Consider the following 18148-nt stretch of genomic DNA (forward strand, 5'->3'; position numbering starts at 1 on the left):
TATACCCATTTTGTTGAGAGTCTTAAACATAAAATTGTGTTGTATTTTATCGAAAGCCTTTTCTGCGTCTATTGATAAGATCATGTGGTTTTTGTTCTTTGTTTTGTTGATATGGTGTATTACATTAACCGTTTTACGTATGTTGAACCATCCTTGAGATTCTGGGATGAATCCCACTTGATCATGATGTATTATTTTTTTAATATGTTGTTGTATTCGATTTGCTAGTATTTTGTTTAGTATTTTAGCATCTGTATTCATTAGAGATATTGGTCTGTAGTTTTCTTTTTTTGTGCCATCCTTGCCTGGTTTTGGTATGAGGGTTATGTTGGCCTCATAAAATGTGTTTGGAAGTATTGCTGCTTCTTCAATTTTTTGGAAGACTTTGAGTAGAATAGGAACCAAGTCTTCTTTGAATGTTTGATAAAATTCGCTGGTATAGCTGTCAGGGCCTGGACTTTTATTTTTGGGGAGGCTTTTAATGGTTTTTTCTATTTCTTCTCTACTGATAGGTCTGTTTAGGCTTTCTGCTTCTTCTTGAATCAGTCTAGGAAGGCTGTATTGTTCTAGGAATTTATCCATTTCTTCTAGGTTTTTGAATTTAGTGGCATAAAGTTTTTCATAGTATTCTACAATAATTCTTTGTATATCTACGGTGTCCGTGGTGATTTCTCCTCTTTCATTTTGGATTTTGTTTATATGAGTTCTTTCTCTTTTTTCCTTGGTGAGTCTTGCCAAGGGTTTGTCAATTTTGTTGATCTTTTCAAAGAACCAGCTCCTTGTTCTATTAATTTTTTCTATAGTTTTTCTGTTCTCTAATTCATTTATTTCTGCTCTGATTTTTATTATCTCCTTTCTTCGGCTGGTTTTGGGTTGTCTTTGCTCTTCTTTTTCTAGTTCCTTAAGGTGGGATGTTAAGTGGTTCACTTGGGCTCTCTCTTGTTTGTTCATATATGCCTAAAGCCATATGAACTTCCCTCTTATCACTGCTTTTGCTGCATCCCATAGATTCTGATATGTCGTATTGTCATTTTCATTAGTCTGTATATATCTTTTGATCTGTGCACTTATTTCTTCTTTGACCCATTCATTTTTTAAAAGTATGTTGTTTAGTTTCCACATTTTTGTGGGATTTTTTTCCTCTTTTTTGCAGTTGAATTCTAGTTTCAAGGCTTTATGATCAGAAAATATGCTTGGTACAACTTCAATTTTTCTGAATTTGCTGATGTTGTTTTTGTTTTCCAACATATGGTCAATTCTTGAGAATGACCCATGTACACTGGAGAAAAATGTATACTCAGTCACTTTGGGATGAAATGTCCTGTAGATGTCTATCATATCCAGGTGCTCTAGTGTTTTGCTTAAGGCCACTATGTCTTTGTTGATTCTCTGTTTGGATGACCGATCTAGAGCCGTCAGCGGTGTATTGAGGTCTCCAAGTATGATTGTATTTTTGTCAGTTTTTGTTTTAAGATCAATAAGTAGCTGTCTTATATATTTTGGTGCTCCTTGGTTTGGTGCATATTTATTAAGAATTGTTATGTCTTCTTGATTCAGTGTCCCCTTAGCCATTATGAAATGGCCATTTTTGTCTCTGAGTACTTTTCCTGTCTTGTAGTCAGCATTATCCGATATGAGTATTGCTACACCTGCTTTTTTTTGGATGTTATTTGCTTGGAGTATTGTTTTCCAGCCTTTCACTTTGAATTTGTTTTTATCCTTGTTACTTAGATGAGTTTCCTGTAGGCAGCATACAGTTGGATTTTCTTTTTTAATCCATTCTGCTACTCTGTGCCTTTTTATTGGTGAGTTTAATCCATTTACATTTAGTGTAATTATTGATACTTGTGAGTTCCCTATTGCCATTTTATATCTTGCTTTCTGTTAGTTTCGTGTCTTGTTTGATCCTTCTCTTTCATTTTTCTATCTTTTGTTTTTATTTGGTTGTATTCCATACATCTTTCCTCTCTTGCTATCTTTTTTATCTCATGTGCTTCTGTGGTGGTTTTTTCAATGGTGGTTACCTTTGAGTAATGAAAAGGGTCCCTACCCTGTTCATTGTAGCGAACTATTTTGTGAGTACTTTTGCACTCCATCGTCCTTTGCTACTGTTAATCTCCGTCTTCTCCCCCTCTTTCTTTTTGTTTTTGTCACAGTTTAAATTTGATTTTATTGTGTTCTTCTTGGAGCTTTTACTTGTGGCTCTGTTTTTTTTGTTCTTTGTATCTGATTGGAGAACCCCCTTTAGTAATTCCTGGAGTGGGGGTTTTCTGATGATAAATTTCCTCATCTTTTCTGTATCTGTGAATGTTTTTATTTCTCCTTCGTATTTGAAGGATAGCTTTGATGGGTATAGTATTCGTGGCTGAAAGTTCCCTCTTTCAGGACTTTAAATATTGGGGTCCACTCTCTTCTAGCTTGTAGAGTTTCTGCTGAGAAATCTGATGATAATCTAATGGGCCTTCCTTTATATGTTGTATTCTTCTTTTCCCTGGCTGCCTTGAGAATTTTTTCTTTGCTGTTGGTTTGTGTCAATTTCATTATGATATGCCTTGGAGTAGGTTTGTTGGGGTTAAGAAAACTTGGAGTTCTGTTTGCTTCTTGAACTTGAGGCTTTAGTTCTTTCCACAGGCTTGGGAAGTTCTCATCAATTATTTGTTTAAGTATGTTCTCCATTCCATTTTCTCTCTCTTCTCCCTCTGATATACCTATTATTCTTATGTTATTCTTTTTGATGGAGTCAGATAATTCTTGTAGGGCTATCTCATTTTTTTAAATTTTTGAGTCTCTTTCTTCTTCTCTCTGTTGTGCCTCAAGTTGCTTGTCTTCTATTTCACTAATCCTCTCTTCTATCTGACCTGTTCTATTAGCTAAGCTTGTTACTTCGTTTTTCAGCTCGTGAATTGAGTTTTTCATCTCTGTTTGATTTGTTTTTATAGTTTCAATTTCCTTGGACATATATTCTTTGTGTTCATGGAGTTGTTTTCTGAGCTCCTTATATTGCCTTTCTGTGTTTTCTTGTATATCTTGGAGGATTTTTAGTATTTCTATCTTGAATTCTCTGTCATTTAGCTCCAAGGTTTCCAATATATTAAATTTTTTCTCCATAGATTTTTCCTCATCTAGCTGTGTTACCTCTCTTTCTTTTGTATCCATGATATTCGATTTTCTCTTCCTTAATGGCATCTGAGGGTGGTTTTGTTGATAGTATTAATGAGATTTAATAAAGAATAAAAAGTTAAAAAAAAATAAGAAATCGAAAAGAGTTGTTTTTTTTAAAAAAAATTAATAATGAAATAAAGAAAAATAAAATAAAATAAAAATTTTAAAAAAAAAGGAAATTATTCCCCCCCTCCTTTTTTCCTCTCCTCTCCTCTCCCCTCTTTCTTGAGAAAATCTTGTGGTGGACTGTTAGTTATAACAAACAATGCCTGTGATGGAGGGCCTGAATTGGGGAAAAGTAATAAAGGGGCAAAAAAGAGAGAAAGAAAAAAAAAAAAAAAGGGGGGGGGGAATAAAAAAGAAAAAAAAAAGAGCGTATGGACCCACAAAAAGCAAATAAGGAAAAAATTTGGGTCAAGAATAAAATGATTTGCTTTTAGGTGTTGGTTTTCTAAGAGTTATGATGAGAGGAATAAGAGGAAAACGGAAAAATGGGGGGACAAATTAAAAACTTACTATTGTATTTAGTGGAACAAGAACTAGATAATATGGAGAGCCAGGGATGGGAGCACTGCTAGTGAGTTAAAAAGGTGAAGTAAAAACCCCCCAAAATGCCACAAACATAGGTTTGAGTCCCAGATAAGATAATTTGTTTGTTATTGAGGTTTGAATGAGAGGAGATGTAAAGGAGAAAGGAAGAAACTAATATAGAGGGAGAAAAGAAAGAGAGAGAGAGAGAAAAAGAGGGAACCACTAAAAGAAGAAAAAAGAAAGGAGAGAGAGAGAGAGAGTTAAGGGTTTTGGAGTGCAACCCTCATAGAGAGAAAGGAAGAGAAGAGAAATGATAATGGGATATGTAACACTTATGGGTAGTGTAGTTCAAGGAGAGGAGAGAGTAAGACCGGTAGAGAGTTAATCGGCCAAATTGGAGGAGGAAAAAAAAGTCTCAAGAATGAAGATAAGAGAAACAAATGAACAAATATAATAAAATGGGATAGGTTATAAAGTCTGCAGATTATTCTTGATTTTGAGAGGTTATCATTTTGTTTTTTCTTTTCTCTCCCTCTTCCTGGTCGGTGACTCTGTACCCCGGGTTCTGCCCCTTTGGCACGCTCAGGTAGAGGTTTGCAGTTGATAAGTCTCTATGGCAATGTCATGTATTGTGCTTTAGTTTCGTTGGGAGTCGAGGCTCATTAGCATTTATAGGCTCCGACAGTGAGAGAGTCTGTGTTCCTGGAGCCTTTCTCCTAGTCTTTCCTTCCTCAATTAGTAGCCTGATAATCCAGCTATGGGGTTGCTGCTGCCTCTGCCTGGATAGTAAGAGGCTCAAAGAGCTGGCAACTCCCCACTCTATTTCCACTCAGCACAGGGCTCTGGGTAAGGCTCAGTCAGTCAGAGCTGCTAGCATAATCAGGCGGGCTTTCTGCCCACTCGAAGACCTCTGGTTCTGCCACTCTATCCGGTAACACAAGCGGGCGCCCACTTCCGGGGCACTTGGAGGAAACTCTCACTCACTGTCTGCAACCAGGATATCCGGCCAGCAGTCTGACGCTCTGAGTGAAACCCCCAACCGCAGGGAAAAGTTGCAGCGTTGGAATTCTCGCTCCGTCCCCGTGCGCGTCTTTTGCAAGGCGCTGGGGCGGCCCGAGATTCCGCTTTGGCCCACACAAAGGCCCCTGACTCTGCCCCTCTGTGCGATAACACGGGCACGCAGTGCCGAGGCGCTTGGAGGAATCGCTCACTCCTTATCTGCGCGCGCAAACCAGGATATGAGGCCGGCCGCGGTTCCCTCTGAGTGAAACACCCTCCAGCACGGAAAATCTCCACCTTTGGAATTAGTTCTCACTCCCTCCCATGCGTGGCTTTCCCAGGGCACTGGGGCTGCCCAGAGACTCTTCCCTCAGCCCACAGAAAGGCCTCTGACCCTGCCTCTCCGTGGTGCAACACGGGCACCCACTTCCGGGGCTTAGGAAGAAATCTCTCTCCCACTAACTGCACACCGACCAGGAGACCGGGTAAAATGGCCACTCCGCTTGTCTTTCTTTGTTTGGGTTTGGCGCGAGTGTTAGCTTGTATTGCCCGGGTTGCCACAGGATCAGATTTTCCTCGGCTTGGATAACCGAGCCACAGCCTGGTTCGGCCGTTTTTGCTGTGGCGGCCTGGATCTATTCACCCCCTTTGCCCGCCTCAGTTTCTATATTCACAGTTACCAGAGAGAGCCGCCCTGTTTAGGTTAGTGAGGAAGGCGGAGCATTTCTTACTCCCTATTTCCTTCGGGGTTTGGTTATATATTTAGCCAATTTTTCACTCAATCATACCTTTGGGTGTATTGCGAAGAATCTGGAAGCTCCAAGTATAGGTTTTTCTGTTTCTGGTTGAAGATCTTGTTGAGAGCAGTAATTTCTAATAAGTCTTTGCTGAATCTTTTGTGACTTAAAGAAGCCTGTCATATATGCATTCAATATTTGTTGAATAAATTAATGATTTTTTTTCTATATTCAGATTTTCTTATAGCCCTTCTACTTTTTACATTAAGGTACAATTTGATTAAAGTGTAACATGACATAGAATATGAATCTATGAATATTTGCATACTTAAGAAATTATTTATTATAAATTGTTACCCCGTACTCTCTATGACAGTAGGATATTTTAGGTGCTCTTTCAATTTACAACTATTAATCACATATTTATTTTATTAGATTGTAAAGTAAATTGAAATATATTCACTTTAAAGTAACTGAATCACCTACTTTGTTATTGTCTCTGAATTCTTTTTTTTTTTTTTTTTTGTATTTTTCTGAAGCTGGAAACGGGGAGAGACAGTCAGACAGACTCCCGCATGCGCCTGACCAGGATCCACCCAGCACGCCCACCAGGGGCCACGCTCTGCCCACCAGGGGGCGACGCTCTGCCCCTCCAGTGCGCCGCTCTGCCGCGACCAGAACCACTCTAGCGCCTGGGGCAGAGGCCAAAGCGCCATCCCCAGCACCCGGGCCATCTTTGCTCCAATGGAGCCTTGGCTGCAGAGGGGAAGAGAGAAACAGAGAGGAAGGAGGGGGGGGGTGGAGAAGCAAATGGGCGCTTCTCCTGTGTGCCCTGGCTGGGAATCAAACCCAGGTCCCCCGCACGCCAGGCCTACGCTCTACCGCTGAGCCAACCGGCCAGGGCCTATCTCTGAATTCTTAGTAAAAAAATCTTAATTTCAGTGTTAGTTTTGGTAGGAAATATTGGGATTTATAACCCAAAGAAAACTTGACTTCTGGAGATAAATACATACTAATTTTTCATATCAGGCATCCTGACTCAATGTCATTAAAAAAATCTATTTATAGGCCCTGGCCGGTTGGCTCAGCAGTAGAGCATCGGCCTGGCATGCGGGGGACTCGGGTTTGATTCCCAGCCAGGGCACATAGGAGAAGCGCCCATTTGCTTTTCCACCCCTACCCCCCCTTCCTCTCTGTCTCTCTCTTCCCCTCCTGCAGCCAAGGCTCCATTGGAGCAAAGATGGCCCGGGCGCTGGGGATGGCTCCTTGGCCTCTGCCCCAGGCGCTAGAGTGGCTCTGGTCACGGCAGAGTGGCGCACTGGAGGGGCAGAGCGTCGCCCCCTGGTGGGCAGAGCGTCGCCCCTGGTGGCGTGGCGTGCCGGGTGGATCCCGGTCCGGCGCATGTGGGAGTCTGTCTGACTGTCTCTCCCCGTTTCCAGCTTCAGCAAAATACAGGAAAAAAAAATCTATTTATAAAATAAGTTGTCAAGTCTGGGCTCACATATCAATGACAAGCAGGTGATTTCTTGAAAGAAACAAAGATAGTGTTCCTATTTTGATTAAATAAACTAAAACCTTTCATATTTACAGAAGAAAAATATTTAATAAATGATTTTAGACTACTTATATATATCACAAAGCACAAAAGGAATATTATGGTAAAAATAAAACAAAAATTACTCTACTACATGAAAAATTTTAGGTATAATCTCTTTACAATCTTTGTTTTGTGACAAGAACAGAAATATTTTTGAAAAGTAGCAATGTCAAGATGTTTAATATATCTTAAATTTTTTAGATTAAAATTATATATCTGGAAAATAAGTTGTATTTCACCAAGTTTTTAATTGATACAGCTAGGAAGAGAATTATATCTCTTGTTAAGTTTTAAATTTTTGGACAATTTCAGCAAATTATAGAATAAAATGCTGCATCACCTCAATAGCCATTTCAATCATTTTTGAAAATTATATCTGCATCCATAGGCCAAGGAATTTTATTATCTCTAAATCGCATTTGGAGTGTCATGAGTTATTTCCAGGACCAAGTTTGTTAAATGAACATTGGCAGTGTCGTTATCGCTTCTTTCTGGAACTCAAGTACAAGTCAGCTCTGTTTAAGTCACCTTTCATAGAAGCCAAAAACGAATGAGCAGTGAAAATGGTTTCATAAGTTAATTAAAGTGGAATTAGAAGGAAAGTGGGCAATTTAGGAACATGAGAACTGGTGTACCGAATCAGACCAATGGTTCTCCTGGTTTAAAATTCAGCCTCCAGCAGTTGTACTTGTTAGTCTCTAAAATTTTAAAGAAAAGGAAAAAGACTCCATAATTCACCTAGACAAGTGTGCCAACTGTGAGCTGGAGAAGTTTTCTTTATGATCTCTCTCAAATAATACCTTAAATTAGGAGGTTTCAGTTCTGTTATGATATGGGTTTAACTTGAATAGCTCTGCTTAGTAAGAAATCTTACTAAATCATCCAATTCCTACATAAAATCAACTAGTCCATCAAAAAGCTATTTATCAATAAAGCTCTTGAGTACTATGCTGAATATGTCTGCTCCTATGATAAAATATGAATCTGTGGTGCTTATTTGATGCAAGTTCTTGATGGCAAAATCTACATTTAGATAATGATGCTGGACGAATGAACGGATGCCTGCTTCTCTTTCCAAAATCTACTTGGTTCATAAGCTTTGGGAGAAAAATTTTTTTTATCTACTATCATTCCTCCTAACTTTCTATCCATGAATAATCTACAGAAGGTACTGAATGATGACAAATTTTACATGCTAATCTTTTACAAAAATTCAACTGGAGTTTTTATCTGATTTTGCATGACAGAATGAATCTAAAAGAAATAAAAGACTTACTAATTCTTATCACATTAGTCTTCTGTTTATGATGAAAGTATATGTGACTACTTTATAAGTTTCTGGATTATTCTAGATATCACTCCCAGGTCAAAAATTCTAAAATGTTATGTTTACAATTTAGTCAAACCTCCTTCAACAATAGTAAATAGTTACAAGATAAAAATCTAAACCATTTTTTTAGACTGCTAGGTCTTAATATGTTAACACTAATATCCTATAGCTATAATTATAAAAGGATCTCCTTTATCATAAAATTAAAGAAAACTAGTTTGTTTGTTTTTTAAGACTGCATTTTTCTTTCCTTTTTTTTATTTATTCATTTTAGAGAGGAGAGGGAGAGACAGAGAGAGAGAGAAAGGAGAGACAGATAGAGAAGGGGGGAGGAGCTGGAAGCAACAACTCCCTATGTGCCTTGACCAGGCAAGCCCAGGGTTTCAAACCGGCGACCTCAGCATTTCCAGGTCGACGCTTTATCCACTGCGCCACCACAGGTCAGGCAAGAAAACTAGTTTTTTTTGTTTGTTTGTTTTTTACATTTTTTTAATCTTTTTTTTTTCCAATTTTTCTTTTACTAATTTTTTTTTAAAGTTTGTTTTTTTAATTTTTAATTATTATTATTTTTTTTTACAGAGACAGAGAATGAGTTAGAGAGAGGGATAGACAGGGACAGACAGACAGGAATGGAAAGAGATGAGAAGCATCAATTATTAGTTTTTCATTGCGTGTTGCAACACCTTAGTTGTTCATTGATTGCTTTCTCATATGTGCCTTGACCGTAGGCTTTCAGCAGACCAAGTAATCCCTTGCTGGAGCCAGCGACCTTGGGTTCAAGCTGGTGGGTTTTTCCTCAAACCAGATGAGCCCTCACTCAAGCTGCCAATCTCGGGGTCTTGAACCCGGGTCCTCTGCATCCTAGTCCAACGCTCTATCCACTGTGCCACCGCCTGGTCAGGCGAAAACTAGTTTTTTAATTGTTATTTGAACTAAGATGAACACTCATTATTTGTACCTATGTTAATTTGGTTTTCTCTCTTTAGCTTTACTAACTTTTCTTTCTGGTTCAGTTTTTTATTTCCTCTGTTCATTTTAGCTAGTTTAATTACTACAGGTAACTTTCTTTCAAACGTAATAATTTCACCCTCTTCTGATGATTTGTATCTCTGTTTATATTTGGTTTAGGCCTCCATGCATTGTTGGTTCTTTGTTTTCACAGGTATTCTTGTTTATAAATTATTTGAAGGAAACCATGTTTCCTATATTATTTTGTATATTTAAAACATCAAGAAATGTCTAACTAATAATTATAGTTTAAAAATATATTAAAGCAGTATCTATGGATTTTCTACTTGGAGCCACTTTCACAATGTTTATCATTTGAGTTTCTATTTGTGCGACCTAAGAAATAATGTATTATTGAGTACTACAAATGTGTAAATAAACCCAAAACTATAAAATTATAAAAACTCGAGTCAAATGTTATTTATTTAAAAACCACAATGAAAGATATACCAAATATCAGTACAAAAAAACAATATGAAAGTTCTGAATTGATTTAGACATATGTGTTATAAAATGAAAAGATTTAAAGCAGAAGTAATAGCTAGGACAAAGACAAAGAAATAAAACAAAGGAGGAAATTACTATCCTTAATTTCTGATGGTTGGCTTATAAAGAAAATATCTGAAAATCAGCTTAGAAATTTGAACATCATGTTTAATAACCTTTATTTGAACATGTTGGGAGTTATGAAAGGATTTTAAGTAATGAAGAGATCTTCAAGAAGGTAAGATCAACTTAAAATTGGCACTAAAGGCAGTTTCTTAGAGTAACAAGGTTATTATAATAAAGAGGTGTGTAATCAGTCCCAAACTCAGGCAATAAGGATAACAAATAGAATGAAATAGATGAAAGATTAATATTCATTGTGGAAAGTTTTTGGCCTGGAATAAGAGAAAATGATGGAACACAAATAACATTAGCCTCTGAGCATGTTCAAAAGAAAAGAGTATTATTTAGTAAATAAATGTTTTTTTTCTCCTAGTATATTAAGCAGAAATGCATGTAAATGTTCTTCACATTTTACTTCCTACAATTTTACTTAACAGTGTTTCAAGGTGCTGAAAATATTCAATCAAGTTCATTTATGCTTGACATCATCAAAAAAATACACATTTTTTGTTTTACTTTAAAAAATTCCTTGTTGCCTGACCAAGCGGTGGCACAGTGGATAGAGTGTCAGACTGGGATGCAGAGGACCCAGCTTTGAAACCCCGAGGTCATTGGCTTGAGCATGGGTCCATTTGGTTTGAGCAAAGCTCACCAACTTGAGCCCAAAATCACTGGCTCAAACAAGGGGTAACTTGCTCTGCTGTAGGTCCCCGGTCAAGGAACATATGAGAAAGCAATAATTGAACAACTGAGATGCTGCAACAAAGTATTGATGCTTCTCATCTCTCTCCCTTCCTGTCTGTTTCTATCTGTTCCTCTCTTTGTCCCTCTCTCTGTCTCTGTCACAAAACAAAAAAACAAACAAATTATCTCCTGTTGATATTTGAAAACAATATTTTTATTTAGCAATGATTTCAGTAGAGCCATAATGGCTTTCTTTAATTTTTTAGAAATCCAAATGGGATCCAGAATAGTAGTACAAGATGGCCTGTCTTCGAAAGCACTGAACAAAAATATTTAACCTTGAATACAGAATCACCAAAAGTATATACTAAGCTACGTGCTCAACAATGTTGATTCTGGATGCTATTTTTTCCAAAAGTCTTGGAAATGACAGGTGTATGTTTTTAGTATATAGTTAAATAATTGGTTGTAGATTATGAAAAAGGGTGGACAAATTAGACTATCCAAGCACAGAGATGGTGGTATTAATCTGTAACTTTTTAATTACTTGATTCCAATGAATTCATTATATTGACAACTTTCTTTCAGCAAGTTTAGATATGTTTGGAGGGTTTATTATATGAACAACACTTTAGTAGTAAATAAAGAAAACTAAAATAAAAAATGTATAATAACATAAAAAAGTTGTGAAACTAAAATAGATCACTGCTTGCTTTCAGCCAATCTTTGTGGAATTAATTAAAAGACAATGAATAAATAAATATATAAAGTAAATAATTTATAGAATTAAAAGTAGAACAAAATATAATTTTAGTCAAAAAGAGGTAAAACCAAGTTATTGATAAATAGTGGAACTCTTTGTTTTTAAAGTGGAAATATTCTGAAATTTAAATTAAAAACACAAACACAATCCAAATATTTCTAAATATTTTGACTTGGAGATATTTATCTAAGAACATGTATATATATTACATAATACAATAAACAGATATTAATTTAGTTAACTAATCTTTAGAAATTGAGTACCTAGACATATAAGTAAATACTAGGTAAATTGGTTCAGATTATCATTTTATTTCAAAATCTATTAGTAAAAAATTATTTAAATCAACTTGAATATCCAACTTGAGTGATTACATCTTTCATGAGAAAAATGACATTCATATGCAGTTCAATTCTTGGGTTTAAAATGCCCAGCTGTTGGCGCTGGCCGGTTGGCTCAGTGGTAGAGCATCAGCCTGGCGTGCAGATGTCCCGGGTTCGATTCCCGGCCAGGGCACACAGGAGAAGTGCTCATCTGCTTCTCCACCCCTCCCCCTCTGCTTCCTCTCTGTCTCTCTCTTCCCCTCCCGCAGCCAAGGCTCCATTGGAGCAAAGTTTGCCCGGGTGCTGAGGATGGCTCTGTGGCCTCCACCTCAGGCGCTAGAGTGGCTCTGGTCACAACAGAGCGACGCCCCGGATGGGCAGAGCATCGCCCCCTGGAGGGCGTGCAGGGTGTATCCCGGTCGGGCGCATGGGGAGTCTGTCTGACTGCCTCCCTGTTTCCAACTTCAGAAAAATACCCCCCCAAAAAAATGCCCAGCTGTTTATAACCCATTTTTCTCTTATAGTTGATTTTCTTCCTTATATTTTTCAAATAAAAATAATTGAATTCCAACCATTAGACATATTGCAGGCCAGTTCCTCTACACTTTACCATTCTAATCATCATAACACTCTGATTTTCAGGCTATATATTAAATATTTCAATACAGTAGATGTCATTAGCTTCTTATTTAGAGAAGAAAGGAGTTAGTTTCAGGCAAATGTGGGCACCTCAGAACTGTATTTGATTGTTTAATATGCTTTTTGAAAACCAGACATTAATCACCAAAATTATAATTATGTACTCCATCTGTTTGGGAAGTGTTTCTAAAATAACAGTGTTCTGTATATTTTAAATGTTCTGTGACACAATAGATACCCAGAGATGGGTTTCTGCATCCCTTGACAGAGATACAGTGCTGCCCTGGTGTCCTCTGGGCATGAGTAACAAGGAGGTTAATGTGTTTAATCTGCCAAGAGACCAGAAGAGGTATCATTTAACATAGCTTACACTATACATTCTTAATATTTACTTAAAATAATTTTACATAAAAAAGCTATAATTTCAGAAAAATAGTAGGGGGTTAGAGGGATTGTAAATGGCTAATTTATTATATGCCAAACTGAGCTGTTCCAGTTCAGTCACATATGGTCTATTGCAATTTATTGTTGATAAAATAAAATTAGTGTATCAGTGATTTCTGAAGATGTATATCAAAATCTCTATCTTTAAATACTCAACTGCCATAAAGTTGATTTAATAAACAAACTTTAAAACTCTTGGTTAGCTCCTGCTCCTTCTTGTGCCGTGATGGACAACTTTCTAGTTTGAGCAACACTGTGTGGAAATACTATACCTGCTCTGGGTTAGTACCATGCTCTGGGGATGCTTGGATGCTTTGAGGATAGTTTCATGTGTGTTAAAAACATAATTTAATATTCTAGCACTATTTTTCTCCAATAATTTCTCTAAAAAACATAAATATATTTTATAAATTTTAAAGTAAATACATAAGTTTTATATCAACAATGTACTTATTAAAAACAAAATTTACAGTTAAACAATTTAAAATTAGGTTTTATAAATAATAAATAACAAAGGAGTCAAATATTTAAAACGCATGTTCTTAAACTATATTTTTCAAGTTGCAAAACTTCAAACATTTTATTTTTGATGTTTTGAAAATTGGACTTATTCAGAGGATTTGGTAGAAGCTTTTATAAAAATATTATTTTTTAAAATACAGCTCTATAAGTCAAAGAAAACTTCAAGACTGGCTATGAACTGTATTCCTTAAAAGGACAAATGTAATGCTTACCTCATTCAAGATGGAATCCCAATAAGCTGTATAAGTACCATTTAAACAGTTTACTTGTGAGCAACAAATGTTCTCAAATAAAATAATCCCTAAGACTTATTTAAACACATGAATGTTAACACTTTCACATGTGTTCTGTGAATCAAACTGGGATGTCTGCAAGCCAGACCAACACCTCTCTCCCCTGAGCAAGCCAGACAAGGCCAGCCCTTAGCTGTCAAACCATAATTTAGCAATGCTTATGCTGTTATTTTATGAATCTAAAAGAAATAAAATATATAATATTTGTTTCAAATATTATCAAATTCAGAGTGTTTACTGAGAATGTAGCTATATAATACTTCAGAATCATTTAAAAGAGAAAAAAAAGGAAGTAGAAAAATGACCCAGTTAATGTCAATAAGATACCATTTTTTTTACTAAAAGTCAAAGAATATATTTATTTAAAAGAAAAAAATTATTTGACCTTTACATCTTCCAAATAAAAACAAGTATTAGATTCAGTGTTTCCTCCTTTGATCTTTGAATAAATTTAAGAACTGAGATTTCACTTGGATTGATCACTTTGAAGAATCCAATAGCACTTTGACATGCTATTTGCTAATTATTTAACAAGATTGGGAAACAAAAATGAGAGTGGAAAACTGGAGAAAAAATTAAATTATTTTGCTGTTTTCATATACTGGGTTTTCTATTCCTTAAAAGCAGAACAAAATATAATCAAAGAATTATGCATTTCTTGTTCACTTTAATAACTGGTTGACAAATGTGAAAAAACAAATAGTAAGAAGAACAGAAAAGATTTTTAATGAAATCTCAACATACATGAAATATGTTATTTTTATTATGACCTTAAGCATAATTCAATATCAAGTTAATATCTTTTCCAAATTTGATCTCCATTAATAATTTTTGATTAACTTAATTTTCTGTGTTTTTCCCTAACTCCTCAGACTTGGTAAAACATATTTAACTTCAAAGTATTACTCTTTTTAATTGACAAGACAAAATATGGCTTTATTATTGTTATGCTTTCTGTAGGGAAGAAAGACTGATCTTTATTTTTTTCCAAGTCAGACAATGTGGGCAAAGCAAAGATTACAAAGTCCTGAAAAAAAATTGTGTGAATATGTGTATGAACTACTGGTATTGATCTAGCTGTACATGAATTTAGTAAAGAGTAAATTTAGGGCCCTGGCTGGTTGGCTCAGTGGTAGAGCATCGGCCTGGCATGCAGAAGTCTGGGGTTTGATTCCTGGCCAGGGCACACAGGAGAAGTACTCATCTGCTTCTCCACCGCTCCCCCTCTCCTTCCTCTCTGTGTCTCTCTTCCCCTCCTACAGCCGAGGCTCCATTGGAGCAAAGTTGGTCCGGACACTGAGGATGGCTCCATGGCCTCTGCCTCAGGCGCTAGAATGGCTCTGGTTGCAACAGAGTGACGCCCCTGGTGGGCCTGCCGGGTGGATCCCGGTCGGGCACAGGCGGGAGTCTGTCTGACTGCCTCTCCTTTCCAACTTCAGAAAAATACAAAAAAAAAAAAAAAGGGTAAATTTAGGAATAAATTTTTGTGACAAGGGCAGTATATTCATTAGTGGAGCTCCCAATAGAGCTTGATTTTATAATGCACATACCACCTTATTTATTATTCACAGTAACACTGTAAAATAGGAATTACTATCATTTATAGTAAAAGCTAATTTGAAAAGTTATAAACTTTTTCTGTCACTAATATCATAAGGGATCAAGCTGGAATTTTAACCCATGTCATTACAAAGCCTGTATACTGACGTTCTTTTCTTTATTTCACACTGTAGTACCTTGTTATCTATATATCTCATAGATGGTAAATCTACAGACGCTTAAGTAGCATTACTGTTTTTGGAAAAAGAAAGAAAAGAGAATCTTCAAATTTTGGGTTTTATTTATGTCTTGGGACTGAAAATTTTTATCTTTTTATTATGGTGTATTCGGTTTCTCTGGATTCTGTTAGAAAATAATTAAATGTTTTATATTTTGTCTTAATATTCAGTACTTCTAAGTGAAAAGTGTAGTCAAGTTTACGTAATGACATATAAGAAAATAAACCTGCATATATATGAATCAAAAGATTTGAAATTATGTAAACAACAAGAAAAAATATATCTAAAATATTTTCTGTAAGTATTAAAATTTAGGTATGTGTTAAATGACAATTTATTGGCCTGACCTGTGGTGGCGCAGTGGATAAAGCGTCGACCTGGAAATGCTGAGGTCGCCGGTTCGAAACCCTGGGCCTGCTTGGTCAAGGCACATATGGGAGTTGATGCTTCCAGCTCCTCCCCCCTTCTCTGTCTGTCTGTCTGTCTCTCTCTCTCTCTCTCCCCCCTCCTTTCTAAAATGAATAAATAAAAAATTAAAAAAAATAACAATTTATTGTATCTAAAATTTTTATTTTTATGAACTTTAAAGTATTTTATGTAATATTTATAACATATTAGTTATAAAAATAGCATGAATAGATAATTAGTTATGATATTTAATAACTTTCTTCCACATCTATTATATTTTTTTACTCTTTAGAAAGTTTCATTCTTCACAAAGTGATCAGAGTCATTAATTCTTAAAAGTCATTTTTACATAAAAAACAGGATATTTTTGATAAATTTTCAAATATTTGTCCATTTTCCAAGCATTATAAACATTTCAAACTGAAATTTATAGTATATTACAGAGAATATTTTGATAATTATACAAATGTTTTAAATATTTTGATTTTTATATAAAAATGAATCACTGAATGTGCTCCATTATTATTAATATGAACAAGAGGAAGACACTTTTCCAATATATTATAACATAATATGAAATCACATAAACTGTCTTCTCTAAGTTACTATCTTTCAAAGTTACAATTAATTTGTAAAAATCTTGAATAAAAAGATTATATTTTAAAAATTCTAAGTCCTTATTTTTAGAAAGATAAAAATAACTTAAAATTTTGTTTTTAAGTCAATGACTAGTATCCTAAAAGTTTAAAAAGTAATTGTACTGCCTGATCTCTGGTGGTTCAGTGAATAGAGCGTCGACCTGGAATGCTGAGGCCACTGGTTCAATACCAAGGCTTGCTTGGTCAAGGCAAGTACAAGAAAAAAATCAATGAATAACTAAAGTGAAGCAACTACGAGTTGATGTTTCTCCCTTCCTTCACCCTGTCCTTTCTCTCTAAAAATCAATAAATAAAATCTGTTTTTAAAAAGTAGCAGAACTATAAATATATAAAATACTTATAAATTTCAATAATTTAAATAATTTTAGACTTATTATATGTATTTATATTAGAAATATGAATATATTATTTTAAAAGTTTGTAATTTAAGAGTTTCTGTTGTTCACAAACTTTATTCTTTTAATGTAATACACTTTTAAATAAGATTTCAAAGTTCTTATATCACATAGACAACTCTTTGGTTTATTACCTCACATTATTTTTAACATAAACAACACAGAGATTGTCAGTCATCTTTCTAACTTGAAAAGCAATTAATAAACTGCTACCCTATAGTAATTTTAATAAACAACTTTCAATGACTAGATATTGTTTGGAATTAAAAAAAGTTGATATGAGTGTAAAATCTATATAATATGCCAAATTCTGATACCTGTATGCAAACAAATATTGTGATATAAACACTTTTATCTGAAGTAATACTCTGAAATATATTTATATATATGCAAGTAAGATTTTTTAAATAAAATTTTGTAATGAGGAGAGGAATCAAGGAAAGAGAATATCATCTATTATCTTTTCAGAAACAAAAATGAATATATGTAATGTAATATAATTTGACATATAATACATACACTTATTTTTGCATTTTATATAACACATTTTTATATTTTATATAATTTTATAGAAATAGATTATTAGCACTTGTATAAAGTGTATAAAAACTTATTAAAAAGTATTAATGTAGTAAGAAAAGCTGATAAATAAGGAAAAATAAAATTACTGACAGTGCACTTGGAAAAAATGACATCTGTATCAAAAATATTTTTCAATTAATGTAAACAGAAGTATACATTTAGATTGATTCAATTTATTTCATGTTTTACAGGAAATATTGATGAAGCAGAATGAGAATGGAAAGCAGGACTTCCTCGCTGGAACAATTACATGATGGACTGGAAAAATCAATTTAACGATTACACTAGCAAGAAAGAAAGCTGTGCTCATCTCTAATTCATAAATTTACTCTTTATACGGTGTTCACTTTTGTGTAAATCAAGGCAAAAATATCGGTAGCTCTCTCACACATCTACCTAGCAAGAAAACTACTATGTAGCCAAAAGGATAATATTGATTTCTCACATCTATCATTTAGCATTACAAAACCCAAATGCTTAGAATATGTTTACCTAAATTTACAATATAAAGTATGACAATTATGTATGATCAGTATGCATATTAAAATGATTTGCAGCTTCAAAATTCTTCTTTCCTAAATAACTTCAGTATTTATTTTTTTAAAAATTCATATTCTGTTTTTAATTATACACTTATTTTCATTATCACTCATACAAGAATATTTTTAAAATTAGGTCTTGAAAC

At 34.9% G+C, this 18148-nt stretch overlaps 1 protein-coding gene across 1 annotated transcript in view; it reads left to right on the forward strand.

The window, feature by feature from the left end:
- Positions 1 to 17931, forward strand: part of BCHE (butyrylcholinesterase) — a 94755-nt gene extending 76824 nt beyond the window's left edge. Inside the window, 2 exon segments of the mRNA XM_066240822.1 lie at positions 10924 to 11090; positions 17655 to 17931. Coding sequence (XP_066096919.1) covers positions 10924 to 11090; positions 17655 to 17779 — 292 coding nt within the window. The 3' untranslated portion in view covers positions 17780 to 17931.
- Positions 17932 to 18148: the final 217 nt, after the last annotated feature.

Source organism: Saccopteryx bilineata, chromosome 8, assembly GCF_036850765.1.
Source record: "Saccopteryx bilineata isolate mSacBil1 chromosome 8, mSacBil1_pri_phased_curated, whole genome shotgun sequence".
Taxonomy (NCBI): Eukaryota; Metazoa; Chordata; class Mammalia; order Chiroptera; family Emballonuridae; genus Saccopteryx; species Saccopteryx bilineata.